Source organism: Barbus barbus, assembly GCF_936440315.1.
Source record: "Barbus barbus genome assembly, chromosome: 44".
Lineage (NCBI taxonomy): Eukaryota > Metazoa > Chordata > Actinopteri > Cypriniformes > Cyprinidae > Barbus > Barbus barbus.
In genome coordinates this window covers 23,386,561-23,402,860 of record NC_136722.1, presented here as the reverse complement: position 1 = coordinate 23,402,860, position 16,300 = coordinate 23,386,561, and the positions used below count along the sequence as shown (strand labels likewise).

Below are 16,300 nucleotides of genomic sequence, written 5' to 3'. Positions count from 1 at the left end.
GAGTGAGTGTCTGTCTGTCTGTGTGTGTGTGTAATCTCCTTTGATAAATGTGTTGATATTAAAGTAATGATGTGCCCTGTGAAAATGTATAACTGCACAGCTGGATCGCTGCATTGGCCCAGCAGCGTGTGTGTGTGTGTGTGTGTGTGTGTGTGTGTATTGGCCTAAGGTTGCTCTCTCTGACTCATAATGAAGTCGAGCTGTCATGCTCACAGATGCCTGAACATACGGACACACAATCTCCACTTCATCTTGAGGTTCATACACACAGAAATACAGTTCATTATCTTCAGGTACACACACTCGTGAATCAGTGAGCGGGTTCAAATAAAAGCGCTCAAGGAATTTTTATTTAGTGCTCAGAGGATGCTCTTTCAGATCAGGACACCCTGTACGTTTCATTTAAGTACTTTGTTTCAGATGTTTCTTTAGGAGAAATAAAAAAAGACAGAAATGAGACTTTACAGTGGCTCACATCATGTGATCTTGGATTAATTTGAGTGTAAAATGTTTGAGTTCACATTGCAATCTCTACTTTTGACTTGCAGATCTGAGCACAGTTTGAGACATTTCTTCCTAAACTCCAGAGGAGATACATGTGAGATTAGCATCTTTTCTCAGATGCAACTCCTGAGAGTTATTTTCTTATTTGGTATTTTTGTCTTCTATCTAAACGTTCTTAAATCAAGATAAATTTACTTGAGAAGCAAAATGACAAGTCTTGTTTCAAATTTAAAATGTATCAAAATTAAGTGAGTTTTTGATTAAAAAGTATTTTCTATGGGGTAAGAAAAATACATGAAATATTTTTTCTTACATTTTTTCAAATTTATAATTTTTTTACAAAAGACTTAATAAATTAATTTTCCTTCTCAATTAAATGTATCTTGATATCTTTTTTTTTTTTTTTTTTTTTTTTTTTTTTTGTAACAAAGCAAAAAAAAAATGTTTTCCAATGACTGTGAAATAAATTCAGGGTCTGTTCCTCACTCAAATATAAATCAAATCACTTTGTAACATATTGAATAATATGTACAGGTCATGTAATTGACTTTTATGATGATTTTTACGTCATTTTTGAATAACATCACAAACTGCTATTGTTCAGAATGTCATGACAGAGAGTAAATGACAGAAATTGTAATTTTTTGATAAATTATTCCTATATTTTGCCCATAACTGATGAAGGGTCTCTCTCTCTCACCTATAAGTTGTAAGTTTAGTATAATATAGCAATATAATATAATACGAGTCTTTATGAGTATAGCTTTTAAGCCTTAAAGATCGGAAAATTTATTTAAATTTTAAAGAAATGTAGTTAGTATATTGACATTCTCATGTGTACTAAAATGATTATTAAATAAAACATGAATAAATTAATAAATAATAATAAATACGACATATTTAAAAAAAACTAATAAAAATGGCATACAAACAAAATTACTGTAAGTACAATTAAAATGAAAATAGGGGAAAAAATAACAGAAATTTCATTTTATTCCTCATAAACACCCTATATTTCGCTCATAACAGAGGCAGGTTTCTCTCTTTCCCCTATAACGTGTACATTTATTGTGTCTTTCTCAGTCCCCCTCCTCTCTCTCTCTCTCTCTCTGTTTCTACAGATGGTTAGCCCTACGGATCACGCTGTCACAGTTCATCTCCTCTCGTGTGTCTGACAGCACGCCTGATCCTCCAGGAAGGGCTCAACCCCCTACAAACACACTGACATTTCTCAAAGGACCTGTGCTCATAAACACTCACAAACCATCGCCCGCGCGCTCTGCCTCCCCGTCACATATCGCTCACTGCTTTGATGACATTCGCTAATTCCCCATTAAACCATCTATTTAATGTGCCCAAAACAAGGTTGCACTGCAAAATAATGCAAGGAATTCCAGTTTTCTTGATCAAAATTAGTATTTTAACTAGTTTTTAGTGGAAAAAAATCCTATAAAATGTTCAACATAAATCTAACATAATTGATGAACACTGACAGGTATTGAACTGAACTGAATAAGGACCCGATTATCCTCTGTTGAACTGCTGAAATAGAATTAATTTCATAATTGATTAATTTTAAAACTGTTATTTACTGTTTATTAACGTGAAGCTGCTTTAAAACCTTTTAAACTATATTTATAAAATTTCTGTACTGTATAAATATAACGCAGTATATAAAAAAAAGTCATTTATAACATTTAATTTTTGAGTGTTAGTTACTAAACTAAGTTTAAAAAACACTGAACTGAATAATGACAATATTATCTTAAATGTAGAGTTACTTTGCAGCTGGAATTGAATTTGTTTCATAATTGATGAATTTTACAACATTATTTTCCTGTTTATTAATGTGAATCTGCTTTGAAACTAAATAAATACAATTTCTGTTGTATAAATATAATGCACTATATAAATGCCAATTGACTTTGTCAACATAATAAAAAAGTAATTCATATTTAATTACAACTTTTAATAATTATTACTATTACACTCTCTGAAAACAAGTCTTGCTATATTATGCAGTTTTGCTTCTCAAATACATGTATGCTTATTATGATCAGTAATTTTACAGGAAACATGACAAAAATAAAGATTAATGATCATTTTTTGATCTGAGACAATTGAATTTTTAATTTCAAAGCTACCAAAATCAACATAATGACTAACATGTTTAATGCCAAATGCTAATAGAGCTTCTAAGTCACTTTATAATTTTTACTCTTTGAATGAATGTAAAAAGCCCTCCATTACTATTTCATTAACATCATATCTGTTTCCTCAGAGACACACCATTAACTTCTCGCAGAGATGTCTTTTTTAACTATTGCAGTCGTGAGTGAATTTTGTGGCTAGTTTGTGTTAAAGATATTAAATTATGCAGGTTGTGGAGAGAAACCACTGCATTACGCTGGAGAAGCACAGACTGACCCGACCACAAAAACACTGAAACATCTCAGAGATATGGAGAAGTGGAGTCCTTTGATTATTCAGAAAACATATTTTTCATCACTACTTTCAAGCTTTCTCCATCCAAACCACATATATGTTATGAATGATTGATGGTGTTCAGCCTTTATTTACCGATCCGTCATGCACTGTTAGCAGTGCACATTAAAACTTGATTCTGCAGCTTCATGCTTTTCTACAGACACAAACTGGGTCAAACCGCGAATGTAGACCGAGAGACTTAGAGACAGAAGTCCATACGGTAAAGAGACGTTTCTGATCGCGACATTAAATTCCACTCCGATACCCAACTGAAGGAATAGTTCCCTCAAAAATGAAGCATTTATTCACCTTCATGTCGATCCATACACAGTAATCACATCTTGAAATTTAAAATTGCATTGTATTGCTTGTTAAACTTGCGAATTGTTAATATCTGATTATTATTAATAACACATTTTACTTAATTTTTACTTAATTTAATTTCCTTTTGAAGCAAAGGAATATATATATATATATATATATTTTTTAATGCAATACAGTTTTATTTTAATTGTTAAATCCTTTTTGCACTGCTTTAGGCAACATTTAATTTAATATAAATTAATAAATGAATTTAATTCAATTTAATTTAATTTCAGTTGTATTTTAATTCTTATGAAAACTTATGCTTTGCTTTGAGGGATATTTAATTAATTTAATTTTAATTTATTTATGAATAAACTATCAAATGAATGCCAAAATTTTGCTTGGGCAATATTTATTTAATTTTATTTAATTTTGTAGTAAATTATCGACATTCATATTTATATAGTTTTATTTTAATTGTTACCAAACTGTTGCTTTTGGCTTTAATTCAATTTCATTTCATTGTTAGTAAAGCTTTTTGCATAGTTTTGGGCAATATTTAATTTAATTTAATTTAATGTAATTTAATTTAATGTTAAAAAAAGTCATTTAATTTTATTTAAAACTTTATTTTAATTGTTAATAAAACTTCTTTCACCACAATATTCATGCTGCTTTGGCAATACAAATGTACAGGTCCTTGCTACGGCAATAAAACACACTAAATTGAAACTAAAGTGTTGTGATAAGGCTGCTCAAGTTTCCATCAGCGACTTTAAATTGCACTCCGGCCCATTTAAGCAAACTGTCCCAGTACAGCAAGACTGAAGAGTCTCGACTTCTCCTTAATGGACTATACCGGGCCAGTTTCCTAATTTGGACCCACTTGAGCTTGTGCCAATAGCAGAGGAGGCAGGAGGGGCCTGTGCCTGATTGTACTGCCCCAAGGCATCCCTCCTAGAGAATATATATATCTGCCTCTCTCTCTTGTTCATCCATGTGTGTATGAGTGAGTGTGTGTGTGTGTGTGTGCGCATTGCTCTCCCCTCATAAAACACCCGAACGCACATCACCGGCCGCCTCTGGAACAGAACGTGACACAGACGCGCAGCAGGTAAGTCAAGCCGTTATCTGCAGATAAAAGTTATTATGACGTAAGAGTTTACAGCTGTTTAGAGCAGATTAAACACTTTATGAGCAGTTAGTGTGATTGTGATGCAGGACTGAAGTCTTTCTGTGTTTGAACGTCTCGAATGCAGCGGTGTGCATCTGAGTGATGAACTGCTGACAATCAACTGAAAAAGTCTTGATTCACTTATTTGAAAAGATGCTGTATGAGATCATATAATGTGACATTAATATAATGCAGGATAAAATACTTAAGCCATATGATGGATAATGAATTGTATACTTAAGTGTGGAAATGTGTCAAATTAAGGTTTTGAGTTAAAAGGCCAATTACACAATCTAGGAGTAGTTTGAGTGTTTGTTTTCAAGTTCAAAACTGTCCTAAAAGGGAATCATTCTATGCGCAAATATGCGTCATATTTTTGTTATAAGTGTTTGTGAACAATTGAAGACCATTAAACTACACTTGAAATACAAAGTAAAATTGCAAAAGTAAATTTTAAGCAAAAGACGTTTTTCTTTATTTTTAATTTTTTTGTTGTAAAACGGTCGGGCCACATTGTCAGATTAATATTGGGGCAAGTTGTCACATGGGTTTCAAATGTTGAAATGGCACTGAATTAAGCACAATATTTGTTATCTTTTTTACTGCTGTTTCATTGATTGTTTTACATTTCATACTTGTCCTTCTGTTTAAATTTAAATTATATTATATATATATATATATATATACATCAGCCCTTAAAAATATTTTGAGTTTAAAGTGACATCTTGCTCCAGACTCTTCAAAAGGTGCTAAACGTTAAGACATAAAATACAATATAAGCTTTATTATATTGCTAATAAACATGAAATTGGATTTGCAAAATATAACAGAATTTCTAAAGTAATGCCTTGTTGACTATAATTTAAAAAATTAATTTTAATGATTAAATTAAATGTATTATTATTATCATTACATTTATTACATTCATTTATAAATTAATAATTAACAATAAAATACAAATTTAAAAAAGTATATTTTTGGACATCAGATATTGTCATTTGTATTAAATGTCGACTAATGTTTTACATAAAATATGACAGTCAAAGCTGAAATTAATTTGAGTTATTGTTTATTTTCTAGATCCTTCATCAAGAGTTAAATTGAGAAAAAAATCATGTGTCACCATCCAACTTATTCTGCTGAACTACTGTGGAGGTACGAGCCACACACACACACACACAAAATTACAACACATTCACATGTGCTTCACACAAAAAAACAATGATCTAATTTCAAATAAGAGTCACCTAAAACTTTAAAATGCATTGCATGCTGATATATCTTAGATGATTTGCTTTCCAATCAATCATCTGTGTTTGTGTGTGTTATCAGTTCTTGAATTTGTCGCAGCATGTCGATGCTTTTAGCAAGCGTCCCTATTTAAGCGAGACAATACATATTTAACACACAACGATCAGAGTGTTCATGTGAGTGTCATCGACCAGTGTCCGGCTGAACCCCGAGGGCCTTAAAACTAACACACCACAAAGAATGTCCCGCAGTGAGAACAACTCTAAAATAATTTTATTGATTAACGCTAACAGCGGCGTTTGATGTCCAGTTAAATCCAGAGAACGGGTCGAGGAGGGGGACGTAACCGCAATATGACCAAAACTCACTCACACACACACACACACACACACAATGTTCCTGTAAATCATGCAAAAAGACGATGGTAAAACACTGGAGGATTTGCAGACAGACAGATTGCGGCAGATCATTGCAGATGTGATTTCATTCTTTCTTTGAATGCTGTAATAGATGAAAGTTTGGTGAAATTCATCGCCATTCGTCTTCTTTAAACCGAAATTACTTCGGGCTCTCATTGTCTCAACACCCCGAGATACAAGCACCAAAACTCATGCCTCACAGCGGGACATTTCATCCTCCCCTTCATTTCCTGCCTGTAATCTGGTCTATTTCTTCATTTTCTTCTCTTTTTTTTGTTCTCTCTTTCCACCCAAAGCAAAATGCCAGGAGCAAATAATAAATAATCAAGAATAAAGAGTATTTTTATCATAACAGAGAGGCATTTGAGTGATATCTTGTGCTTCTCTTTTAATTATGCCATAATTTAATTGCTTTCACTGTGCCCTGTTCTTAATGCTTTTATTAATAATAAAAAATGATTAGTTAAATTACATCAACTTACGGTTTACTTGGTTCTTTCTGAAAGACTGTAAAAATTAAATAGTTTTGATTAAATTATTTTCTATTAAAACAGATGTGTAAGAGGAAAAAGTTCATTTAAATAGAATTCTAAGATAGAATTTTATATAATATTTGCTCATGATAGGGTGGTAACAGACTTATGATTGTTAACTGTTAATACTTACCTTAATAATAATAATTAATAATAATTAAAAACATATAAAAATATCTTAAAAATGAATAAAAATGTAAAATATTTTTTTAATGTCTTTAAAAATACATTTTACGTATATTTGTTTACTGCAAAGTATAAATTATTTTTCATTAAGGAACATTTGTCAATAAAATAATTATCTGTCAGAGCAAGAAAAAAAGATTATTTTTAAACAAAGATTATTATTTTTGTTGCTCTATAAAAAAACGAATGTTAAAATAAGCAGGAAAAAATGTAAAATATAAATATAATACAATAAAATAAAAAATTATAAAAACTTAATTAGTACGATTACATTTATATAACAAATTTTACAGTTTTTAATTTGTTTATTAGAGGCCTTAATGCACGCTTCTATGCAATACATTTTGCATTAAAATTGCATTAACCAAACATAAACTGTGAAAAGTGCTATAAAATGAAAAAAAAAAAAATCACTTGACTTAATAATAAAACATTATATTATATAAAGCAAATCTCTAAAATACAGTTATTCAGTCATGCATTTGAATTTTTAAAAAAAGAAAAACGTGAAGAATTAAGTTTATTCTTATTTGATTGATTGAAATGTAGGATAAAAGTCATTCTTTCTTTGATTGAAGAAGACAAAGAAAGTGAGAAACACACACAGAGGCTGTAGAAGCTAAAAACTGCACAGGAATGATGAGATACAGTGTAATGTATGAGAGAGACAGATGACGGTCGTGGACGGACTGATAGAGCGGGTAGAAGAGCAGTCAATCTGCCTTGACCCACATTCCTCCGCTAACGATGCCCCACGGGCGTGATGCCAATCTCTCATTAACACACATACACGCGGGCAGCCTCGCGTCCCTCTGCCCTTTGTCAGGATGTGCCTACAGCTGACCTTCAGGGTCCTGCTGTAAATACTACAGAGCCGCGCACAGGTGCAGCCGCCTCTAGAAACACACACACACACACACCTCGCCGCTGCTACACTGAACTTAATGAAAGGTGGCAGATAGAGGACTTTCGGCACTTCTGAGAAAACCACAACGTCTCTCATCATCTCTTCTCTTTGATAAAGTCTATGTGAAGTCATAACTGAGTCGATTTACTTTCTTACGATACATTATAGGTCTTATTACAAACAATTCATCAGTGCATCAAAATGATGTAAAATAACTAAAATCACTTTTTATTAAGTCATCAAGCCTTCTCATTTTTACAGCCGCCTGACACTTTTTACCATCCAATCAATTTCTAATTAATACATTTACATCGTAATTAATACATTGTCCTACATTTATTGTCAATAAATGTCCAATATCGCATTACGAAATTAAAATGGGTTGCAAACACGAGTTCCACATTGACATTACCTGGCAAGCTTTTCTGACCAATAAAATATAAATATTTATTATTATAAATAATTATATTTATTTGTAAACATTTTATATTTATAAATACACTTACACTAAAACCTCCTTCCTTTTTTACTGTTATTTTTAATATTGTAAATTATTAAATGTAATTTAAAATATTAAATTATTCAAATAATATTTTGTTTACCTGTAATAATGCTGTAAATCATTAAATAGACTAATTTAAAATAGAATTAAATTATTAAAGTAATACTATTTTAAATATATTAGATAATTACATTAAAAACAATAATGTCCAAATGTGTCTTTTGTAGTAAAAACTTAACATTTTTCTAATTTTTACCATTTAAAATATTAAATTAATAAAATAATAATATTTGTTTATCTATATGATATTCTAAATTATTAAATACAATAATTTAAAATATTATTAAATTATTAAAATAATATAACTGTTTAATAATGATCTGACTTATTAAATGATTTAAAATGTTATTAAATTGTTAAAATAATGTTTGATAAAATTCAAAATTAATAATACTATTACTAATAATAAAATAAAAAAATATAATTTTTAAATATATACAATTATTTATAATATATATATTTATATATAACAAATTTAAATATTTTTAAAATTATTAAAGTAATAATATTTTATATTCAAAGATGTAATCATATATTTTCTTGATTTTCTCAACAGCTGAAATCTGATGGCTGCATTCCCAAGTGATCCCAGTCCTGACCAAAAACAAATTTACATGCACACAATTCATCCTACAAACACACTCTCAATGCAAACCTGTCCTCAAACGCACACATAACCATAAGCATACAAGCTCCTCAGAAATCCAGCTTTGTGAGAAACCTGTTTTGTGACTGTTTTCATATCGCACCATGTCGAAGGACGATTGTAAGGTGGGCTGCAAACACAAAGAACGCAAGCCCAAAAAGCCGCACTACATCCCGAGGCCTTGGGGCAAACCCTACAACTACAAATGCTTCCAGTGTCCGTTCACCTGCATGGAGAAATCACACCTGTACAACCACATGAAGTACAGCCTGTGCAAGAACTCCCTGTCGCTGCTCATCGAGTCCGACTGGCCGTATAAAAAAGAGCAGCTCCGGCTCCAGCAGGGCGGCGTTCGCTCACGTAGCCCGGCTAAGGGTCACTCAGAGCAGGTCGCGATGTCAGACGAGCCCTCGCATTCGGCGGCTTGTCTGGAGGAGGGTGAGAAAGGAGAATCCGAGAGAGAACCAGAGAAAGACGAAGACGTTTTGGAGACAAACTCATCGACGGTTATGAATCCTGAATCTGTGGATTCAAGAGGAAGCAAGCGATCAAAGCAAGAAGCCGAACTCGTGATGGCCGACGTGTTCTCGCTCGAGGAGCAACTTTTGCGAGCACGTTCGGTCGAAGTGGAGTCAAAACTCAGACACTACAGATTGTCTAAAACATGTCTTTCTGGACCAGCTGCTTTGCTTTCAGAGCAATGGCGCATCTTAAGCAACCAGACATCTGGTGTGAAGCCCAAATCAGATCCAGTGGTGTCTTCTCTGCCTTGCTATCCTCCACCGACGTCAACGGGTCAAACTGAATGCCCTGAAACCCCGGGTTTCAGTCTATCTTTGCTCGGCGTTGGATATCCGTTAGCTCCTGGACTCCTTTCGTATCTAAATCCAGCACTTAGCTTACCTGCGAGTACGGCGAGCACAAGTGCACCACTGCCGTTCCTGGCATCAACCCATGCGCAAAGACACTCAGAGCGACCTTTACTTCCTCCTCACCTGTATTACCCTTTCCTCTGCGAGCACACTTTCGGAGCGACGCCTTCCTCGACGTCCTCCGAGACTGGAAAGCTCATCAAACCGCCAACCATGAGCCTGCCGGGCCCTTCATACCCTCCCAAACTCAACCTGTGGAAGGTCCCGGCCCTGCGGCCCACATCCTCGCCCGCGACCTGGCCGTCGCCCTCCTGTTCCTCCCCAGAACCGAGCCATGGCATAAAGGAGAGGATACGGTCCAGGGAAGGGAAGAGCAGCTGGCTGCAGGACACCTCCTTCATCAGAGAGCAAAGTCTGAAGAGGACAGCAGCGTCCTTGGACTCCCATGGTGCACCAGGAGAGAAGAAACCAGCTCTTGATTTTGCCCTCGACTCTCTGAAAAACGCTCACAAATCTACGTCCATCGCCTCTCTGATGTCCAGCAGGCCACACAACAGGTAAGATGACAGGACTTTCTTTAAAACATGTTGTATTATAAATATACACATATTTTAAATAAATAATAAGTATAATATATTAGTATTAATAAAAAATCATATATGTATTATTATTATCAATAATAAAAATTATAATAATAACATAACCCTAACATATATATATATATATATATATATATATATATATATATATATATATATATATATATATATAACAAAATTATAAACAAATTATATATATATATAATTAGATATAATTATTTATAATATTAAGCATGAATTATGAATTACATGAATTATGCGCATTATAATTCCATATTAAAATACTGAGTTATATATGCAGTATTATAGAGCATTATATAATATGCATTATAATCCTTTTTTTTTTTTTTATTATCAATTTTTATTTGGAGCATATTACATAAGCAAGAATTGTTTATTCCAAAATGTTATTATTATTAATAACATATATATACAGTCATGGTCAAAAATATCGGCACCCTTGGTAATTATGATCAAAGGCAGCTGTGAAAATTAATCTGCATTGTTAATCCTTTTTATCTTTTATTTTAAAATTTTAAATGGGGGAAATATCATTATGAAATAACTGTTTTTCTCAAATACATGTTGGACACAATTATTGGCAACCCAAGTAATTCTTATGAGTAAAATATCTCTGAAGTATATTCCCATTCATATTCACAATTTTGAGCACTCCAGGGTGATTATGAACATGAAATTATCCAGCCATGGCTTCCTGTTTCAAAGAAACATAAATAGGAGGGAAACCAAAGCCCAAATTCCCTTAATCATCCGTCACAATGAGAAAAACCAAAGAATATATTTCTGATGTGCAGCAAAAGATAATTGAGCTTCACAAATTAGTGAAGTGGCTTTAAGAAAAGAGCTAGAGCAGTGAAAATTCCCATTTCCACCATCAGGGCAATAATTAAGAATTTCTAATCAACAGAAAATGTTACGAAACTGCTTGGAAGACGTGTGTCTATATCGTCCTAATGCACGGTGAGGAGGAGAGTTTGAGTGGCTAAACACTCTTCAAGGACCACAGCTGGAGAATTGCAGAAAATAGTTGAGTCTCGGGGTCAGAAAACCTTAAAAAAAAAAAAAACAGCTCCTACATCACCACATGTTGTTTGGGAGGGTTTCAGGAAAAATTATCCTAGCTCATCCAAAAACAAACTCTATTTCATATTCAGTTATTACTAGACACGACTGGAACTTCAAATGGGACTGGCTTCTATGGTCAGATGAAACTAAAAAATGAGCTTTTTAGTAGCAAACACTCAAGATGGGTTTGGTGAACACAGGGATAAAAAGTACCCCATGTGTACAATGAAATATACTGCTGTATTTGTGATGTTGTGGGCCTATATGATATATATATATATATATATGAACAATACAGACAAAATTAAAATTAAAGGGAAGTGGTGTGTGGCCATACTAGGAATACTAGGAATTTGTTCTCTGCATTTAACCCATCCAAGTGTACACACAGTAGTGAACATACACCCGGAGCAGTGGGCAGCCGATGCTGCGGCGCCCGGGGAGCAGTTGGGGGTTTGGTGGCTTGCTCAAGGGTCTCACCTCAGTCGTGGTATTGAGGGTGGAGAGAGTGTTGCTTATTCACTCCCCCCACCTACAATCCCTGCTGGACCTGAGACTCGAACCCACGACCTTCGGGTTACAAGTCCAACTCTCTACCCATTATGCCACGACTGCCAATCAAATTTAAATTTTGCTATTAAATTTAGCTATATTAAAAATTAAAAAAATTAAATAAATGCACCAATTACACCAATGTTGAAAAGCACTGTAAAGCATGACCTCTTGTGCTGATTGCTTTAGAAACAGTTACTACAGCTTTTTTATGAGAGAAAATAAGATTATAAGGAGTGTTTTAAGATATCCAGAAACCTAAATCTATATATAAATATACACACCAGATGCATTATATCTGGGATGTCTTGCTTGAGTGTTCTCTCTCTCTATGTACTACATGCTCAGGATGGAGTTGATGAATGGTATTTAGATACAATTAAACTGTGTTTTCACAGCCCCCGCAGTGACGTCTCGTCCCCACCGCATATGTCTGATCAGCTGGAGGCGAGACAGAGAGGAATGGAGAGAGACACAGACCCAGCAGCTGCGCTCCTGCAGGACTTCAGCACGTTACTGCAGGAGTACCAGAACACAGAGCAGCGCGCCGCATCTCTGCCGGAGCAGTGCCACCTGTGGGCGCACCTGGGAAAGATCCGGTCAGAGCTGTCACACATTCAACAGGCGCTGGAGCACACAGCACGCTCCAATGAAGGGCCGCTCGATCTATCCGTCAAAAAAGACCCAGCGGGAATCACGAACGTCGCCAGAGACATTCTAGGAGAAACAAAAGACACAAGAGATGAAAACTGCTCCGAGACGGAAGACGACGAGGAGGAAGAGGAGGATGATAAATACGAAGAAGATGTGGTGGAGCGAGGAAGCAGTGTTAAAGAAAGGCAGAAGTGCTCTCTGGATGCACTGATGAAACTGAATCCGTCCCAGGTGCCTGGGGTGAAGACAGAGGTGCTGTCTGACGCCGGGCTGGCGATTCGGCCTGGGACGGCTGAAGCTCTGTGGCACAGCAGAACCACGAAGTGTGAGGCCGACTCAAGTGTCCTTCTCTGCTCCAAAACACCCAACAGACCGTCGTCCATTCAACATCTGGACACGCTTTGTCCGAGCAGCCCATTAACAACCACCGACACACTGGTCTAGTGAACATGAGCAAGAAAAATAAACAAGAACTGACATTATTTACATATTTACACTACAAGATAAATGTTTGGACACACTTGACTGAATTTATGCTTCTTTTTTTTTTTTTGAAAGAACATAATACTCTTACTAAGCAAGGATGCATCAAATTGATCAAAAATGACATTAAAAACATTTATAATGCTGCAAAAGATTCAATTTCAAATAACTGCAATTTTTTATAACTTTCCTGAAAAATAAAATATATCACAGTTTATGCAAAAATATAAGCGTTTTCAAAATTGATAGTAGCAAATCAACATGTTAGAATGATTTATGAAGGATCGTGTGACACTGAAGACTGGAGTAATGATGCTAAAAATTCCGATTTAAAATTACATTTTAAGATATTTCATCATATTTACCACTTATTTGAAATAGCGATAATATTTTGCAGTTTAACTGTATTTTTGATCAAATAAATTTGAACCTTTGGTGAGCAGAAGAGACTTTTTTTTTTTTTTTTAAACAACCCAAAGTACACTGTAAAGGTAACACTACATAAAACATTATGGCCCGGTTCCACAGACAGGGCTTAGACTAAACCAGGATTAGGCCATAGTTCAATTAGGACATTTAAGTAATTTTTATTAACATGCCTTAGAAAAAACTTTAAAAAACTGTCCATCTTGAGACAAAACAAAGGCACTGATATGTTTTAAGATCAGTAAGTACAAGTTTATTTCAGTTGAAACAGCTCAGGATTACATTTTAGTCTAGGACTAGTCTTAAGCCTTGTCTGTGAAACCATAGGTATATGATTTACTAAATAAACTGTGAAAAAAGACAATACAGATATGAAGAATCAAGCACAGATCTAAATCAAGCAGCTTATGCCAAAAAGAACTGAAGGAAAATAATGAAGGATAAACATGCACTGACTTAATGATCACAACCATTTAATGAACTATGGTTAATCCATGTATAGAATGAGGATGGAAATCAAACCATTGTTTAAAAGAAGGGTTAAGGAACTACAACTATTTATTTAGTATATTTGTTTGTAATATATTAATTTAGTTTTCTGACATATGTCACATATTTGATTTATTTTGCATTTATTCACTCAGTTCCTCCATAAGTTTATGTTTTCAGACTTGTTGTCTTCTGTAAATAATCTAAATTTCAAATAAGACGCTAATAAGATGATTGTTTCACAAAATAAAACTGAAGGAAGATACTGCTAAACTCACATTACTGTTTCATCTGTGTGAATTTTGTGTTCATTTAAGATGCATAAAAATCCTGCAATAAAATTATCAAATGATATTAGTGCTTGTGTGAATGTCTTTGCTTCTTCATTGCAAGACAGTGGTGAAACAAATAATTAGGTGAAGTGTAGTTTATAGTATGAATAATAAATACAACCGGACAGATTGTGTTAATGTTTCGGTTATAGGGCTGTAGGGTAAAGCGGTTTGCTCTAATACGTGGTGTACAGTATTGTTCCTGACGTGTTGCTCTGCTGTGATAAAGGTGAACTGTAACAGTGAGCTATACCTGAGAAGAAGCTCCTCCACACTGAAAGGTCAAAGCTGCAGGGACGAGACGATCGACGGGCCCCAGACAGCAAAACTGAACGGCCCCGAACCTCTTACACGTGTATCTGAAAGGTCACCTGCCACAAACACAGGTGTCAAGATGCAGCTGGTCACCGCAGACATGATTATTATTACAATTCTGCTGTCAGAGAATAAACTTAAACATACACATTTAACCTCGGAACAATTATTTCGTAAAATGGATAATGTGTCTTCACAGCCTTCATTTTTAGGGTAACGTGAGGTAAATATTCAGCATATGTGAGGCTCAATCATGAACTCTACGGGACATGAAGTGAAGCGGTCCAGCAGTAGCACAAACTCAAATAAACGGTCAAGTTTGAATAAAAAGTTTTTAGATGTATTTTCACATATTGTACCGATACAACAGGATATAGGCTATAACCTATAAATTTCTAATGTTTTCTAATGTCATTTTTAACTCATTTTTAAAACATGTAAACCAGGCAGGGTTAAGTTTACAGTAGTACTCAACACTTATTAAAATTATAATAATTTAATTCTAAAGCACAGCCACCACAAAATCAGACTGACTTTGAGATCATTCTGATGTTAAATAAAGATTTAAAACCATAACAAGAAATAGTTTAATAGCTATGATACGGTTTTTGAAATCAAATATTTGCATATTTATGACGGGAAACACTGGCATCTAACAGTAGCTTAGAAAAAAACAAGTTAATCTTAAAAAATAAAGCAAATACATTAATCCAAATAGGAGTTATTGAATAAACATGTGTCCTAAACTCCTGAAACAATGGTGTTTCATATTTTAGAGCAGTCCCTGCAATTTATGAAAGAAATCAATTAAATCTGCATGTGGGTGTGGGTTTTTAATTCTTAACATTTTCATAAGTAACTGTAATTTAATTACTTTTTACTGTAACTGATTACAATTACATTTATTTTGTAATTAAATTACGTAACTCCGTTACATGTAACTAAAGTCACCATTTGGAGCCACGAGAGATGAAAACCAATAGAAGCAGATTTCTAACACAGAATTGTGCTCATTGTCTTGAACGAGCGCCTTCACTGAGCTTGTTATTCCATCGCAGTTCCGCAGGAGGCGCTGCCGCAGCTCTCGTTTCCAGAGGACTTTCACAGAGATTTTCTTAAAACACACAGGTCACACTCTCAATAGTTCACTTAATTTCTTCAATATATAACACAAGCTCTTCATTGACAGTGTTGTCACAATGGCGCACAGCACAGTTGATTAAAACTATTTTTTTTTATTGTAAAATGTTTGTTGTTATCTTTTTTTACAGTCTATGGTTGTGATGGAAATGGCATTACAACCAAGAGATAACATGAGTGATGTAAATCACTTTCACACAATAAAGCACTGTCTTTGGATAAAAATGGTCTAATTTTCACACACAAACGCATACAGACAGACAGACAGACAGACAGACAGACAGACAGACAGACAGACAGACAGACAGACAGACAGACAGACAGACAGACAGACAGATAGATAGATAGATAGATAGATAGATAGATAGATAGATAGA

General features: G+C 34.2%; 1 protein-coding gene across 1 annotated transcript; it reads left to right on the top strand.

The window, feature by feature from the left end:
• The first annotated feature begins 4,290 nt into the window (after positions 1-4,290).
• On the top strand, positions 4,291-14,492 carry LOC306863008 (proline-rich protein 35-like). Its single transcript, XM_079406142.1, has 4 exons — positions 4,291-4,411; positions 5,552-5,626; positions 8,886-10,404; positions 12,483-14,492. The coding sequence occupies exons 3-4, from the start codon at positions 9,080-9,082 to the stop codon at positions 13,180-13,182; spliced, it is 2,025 nt and encodes a 674-aa protein (XP_079262268.1). The 5' UTR covers positions 4,291-4,411; positions 5,552-5,626; positions 8,886-9,079; the 3' UTR covers positions 13,183-14,492.
• The last annotated feature ends 1,808 nt before the right edge of the window (positions 14,493-16,300 follow it).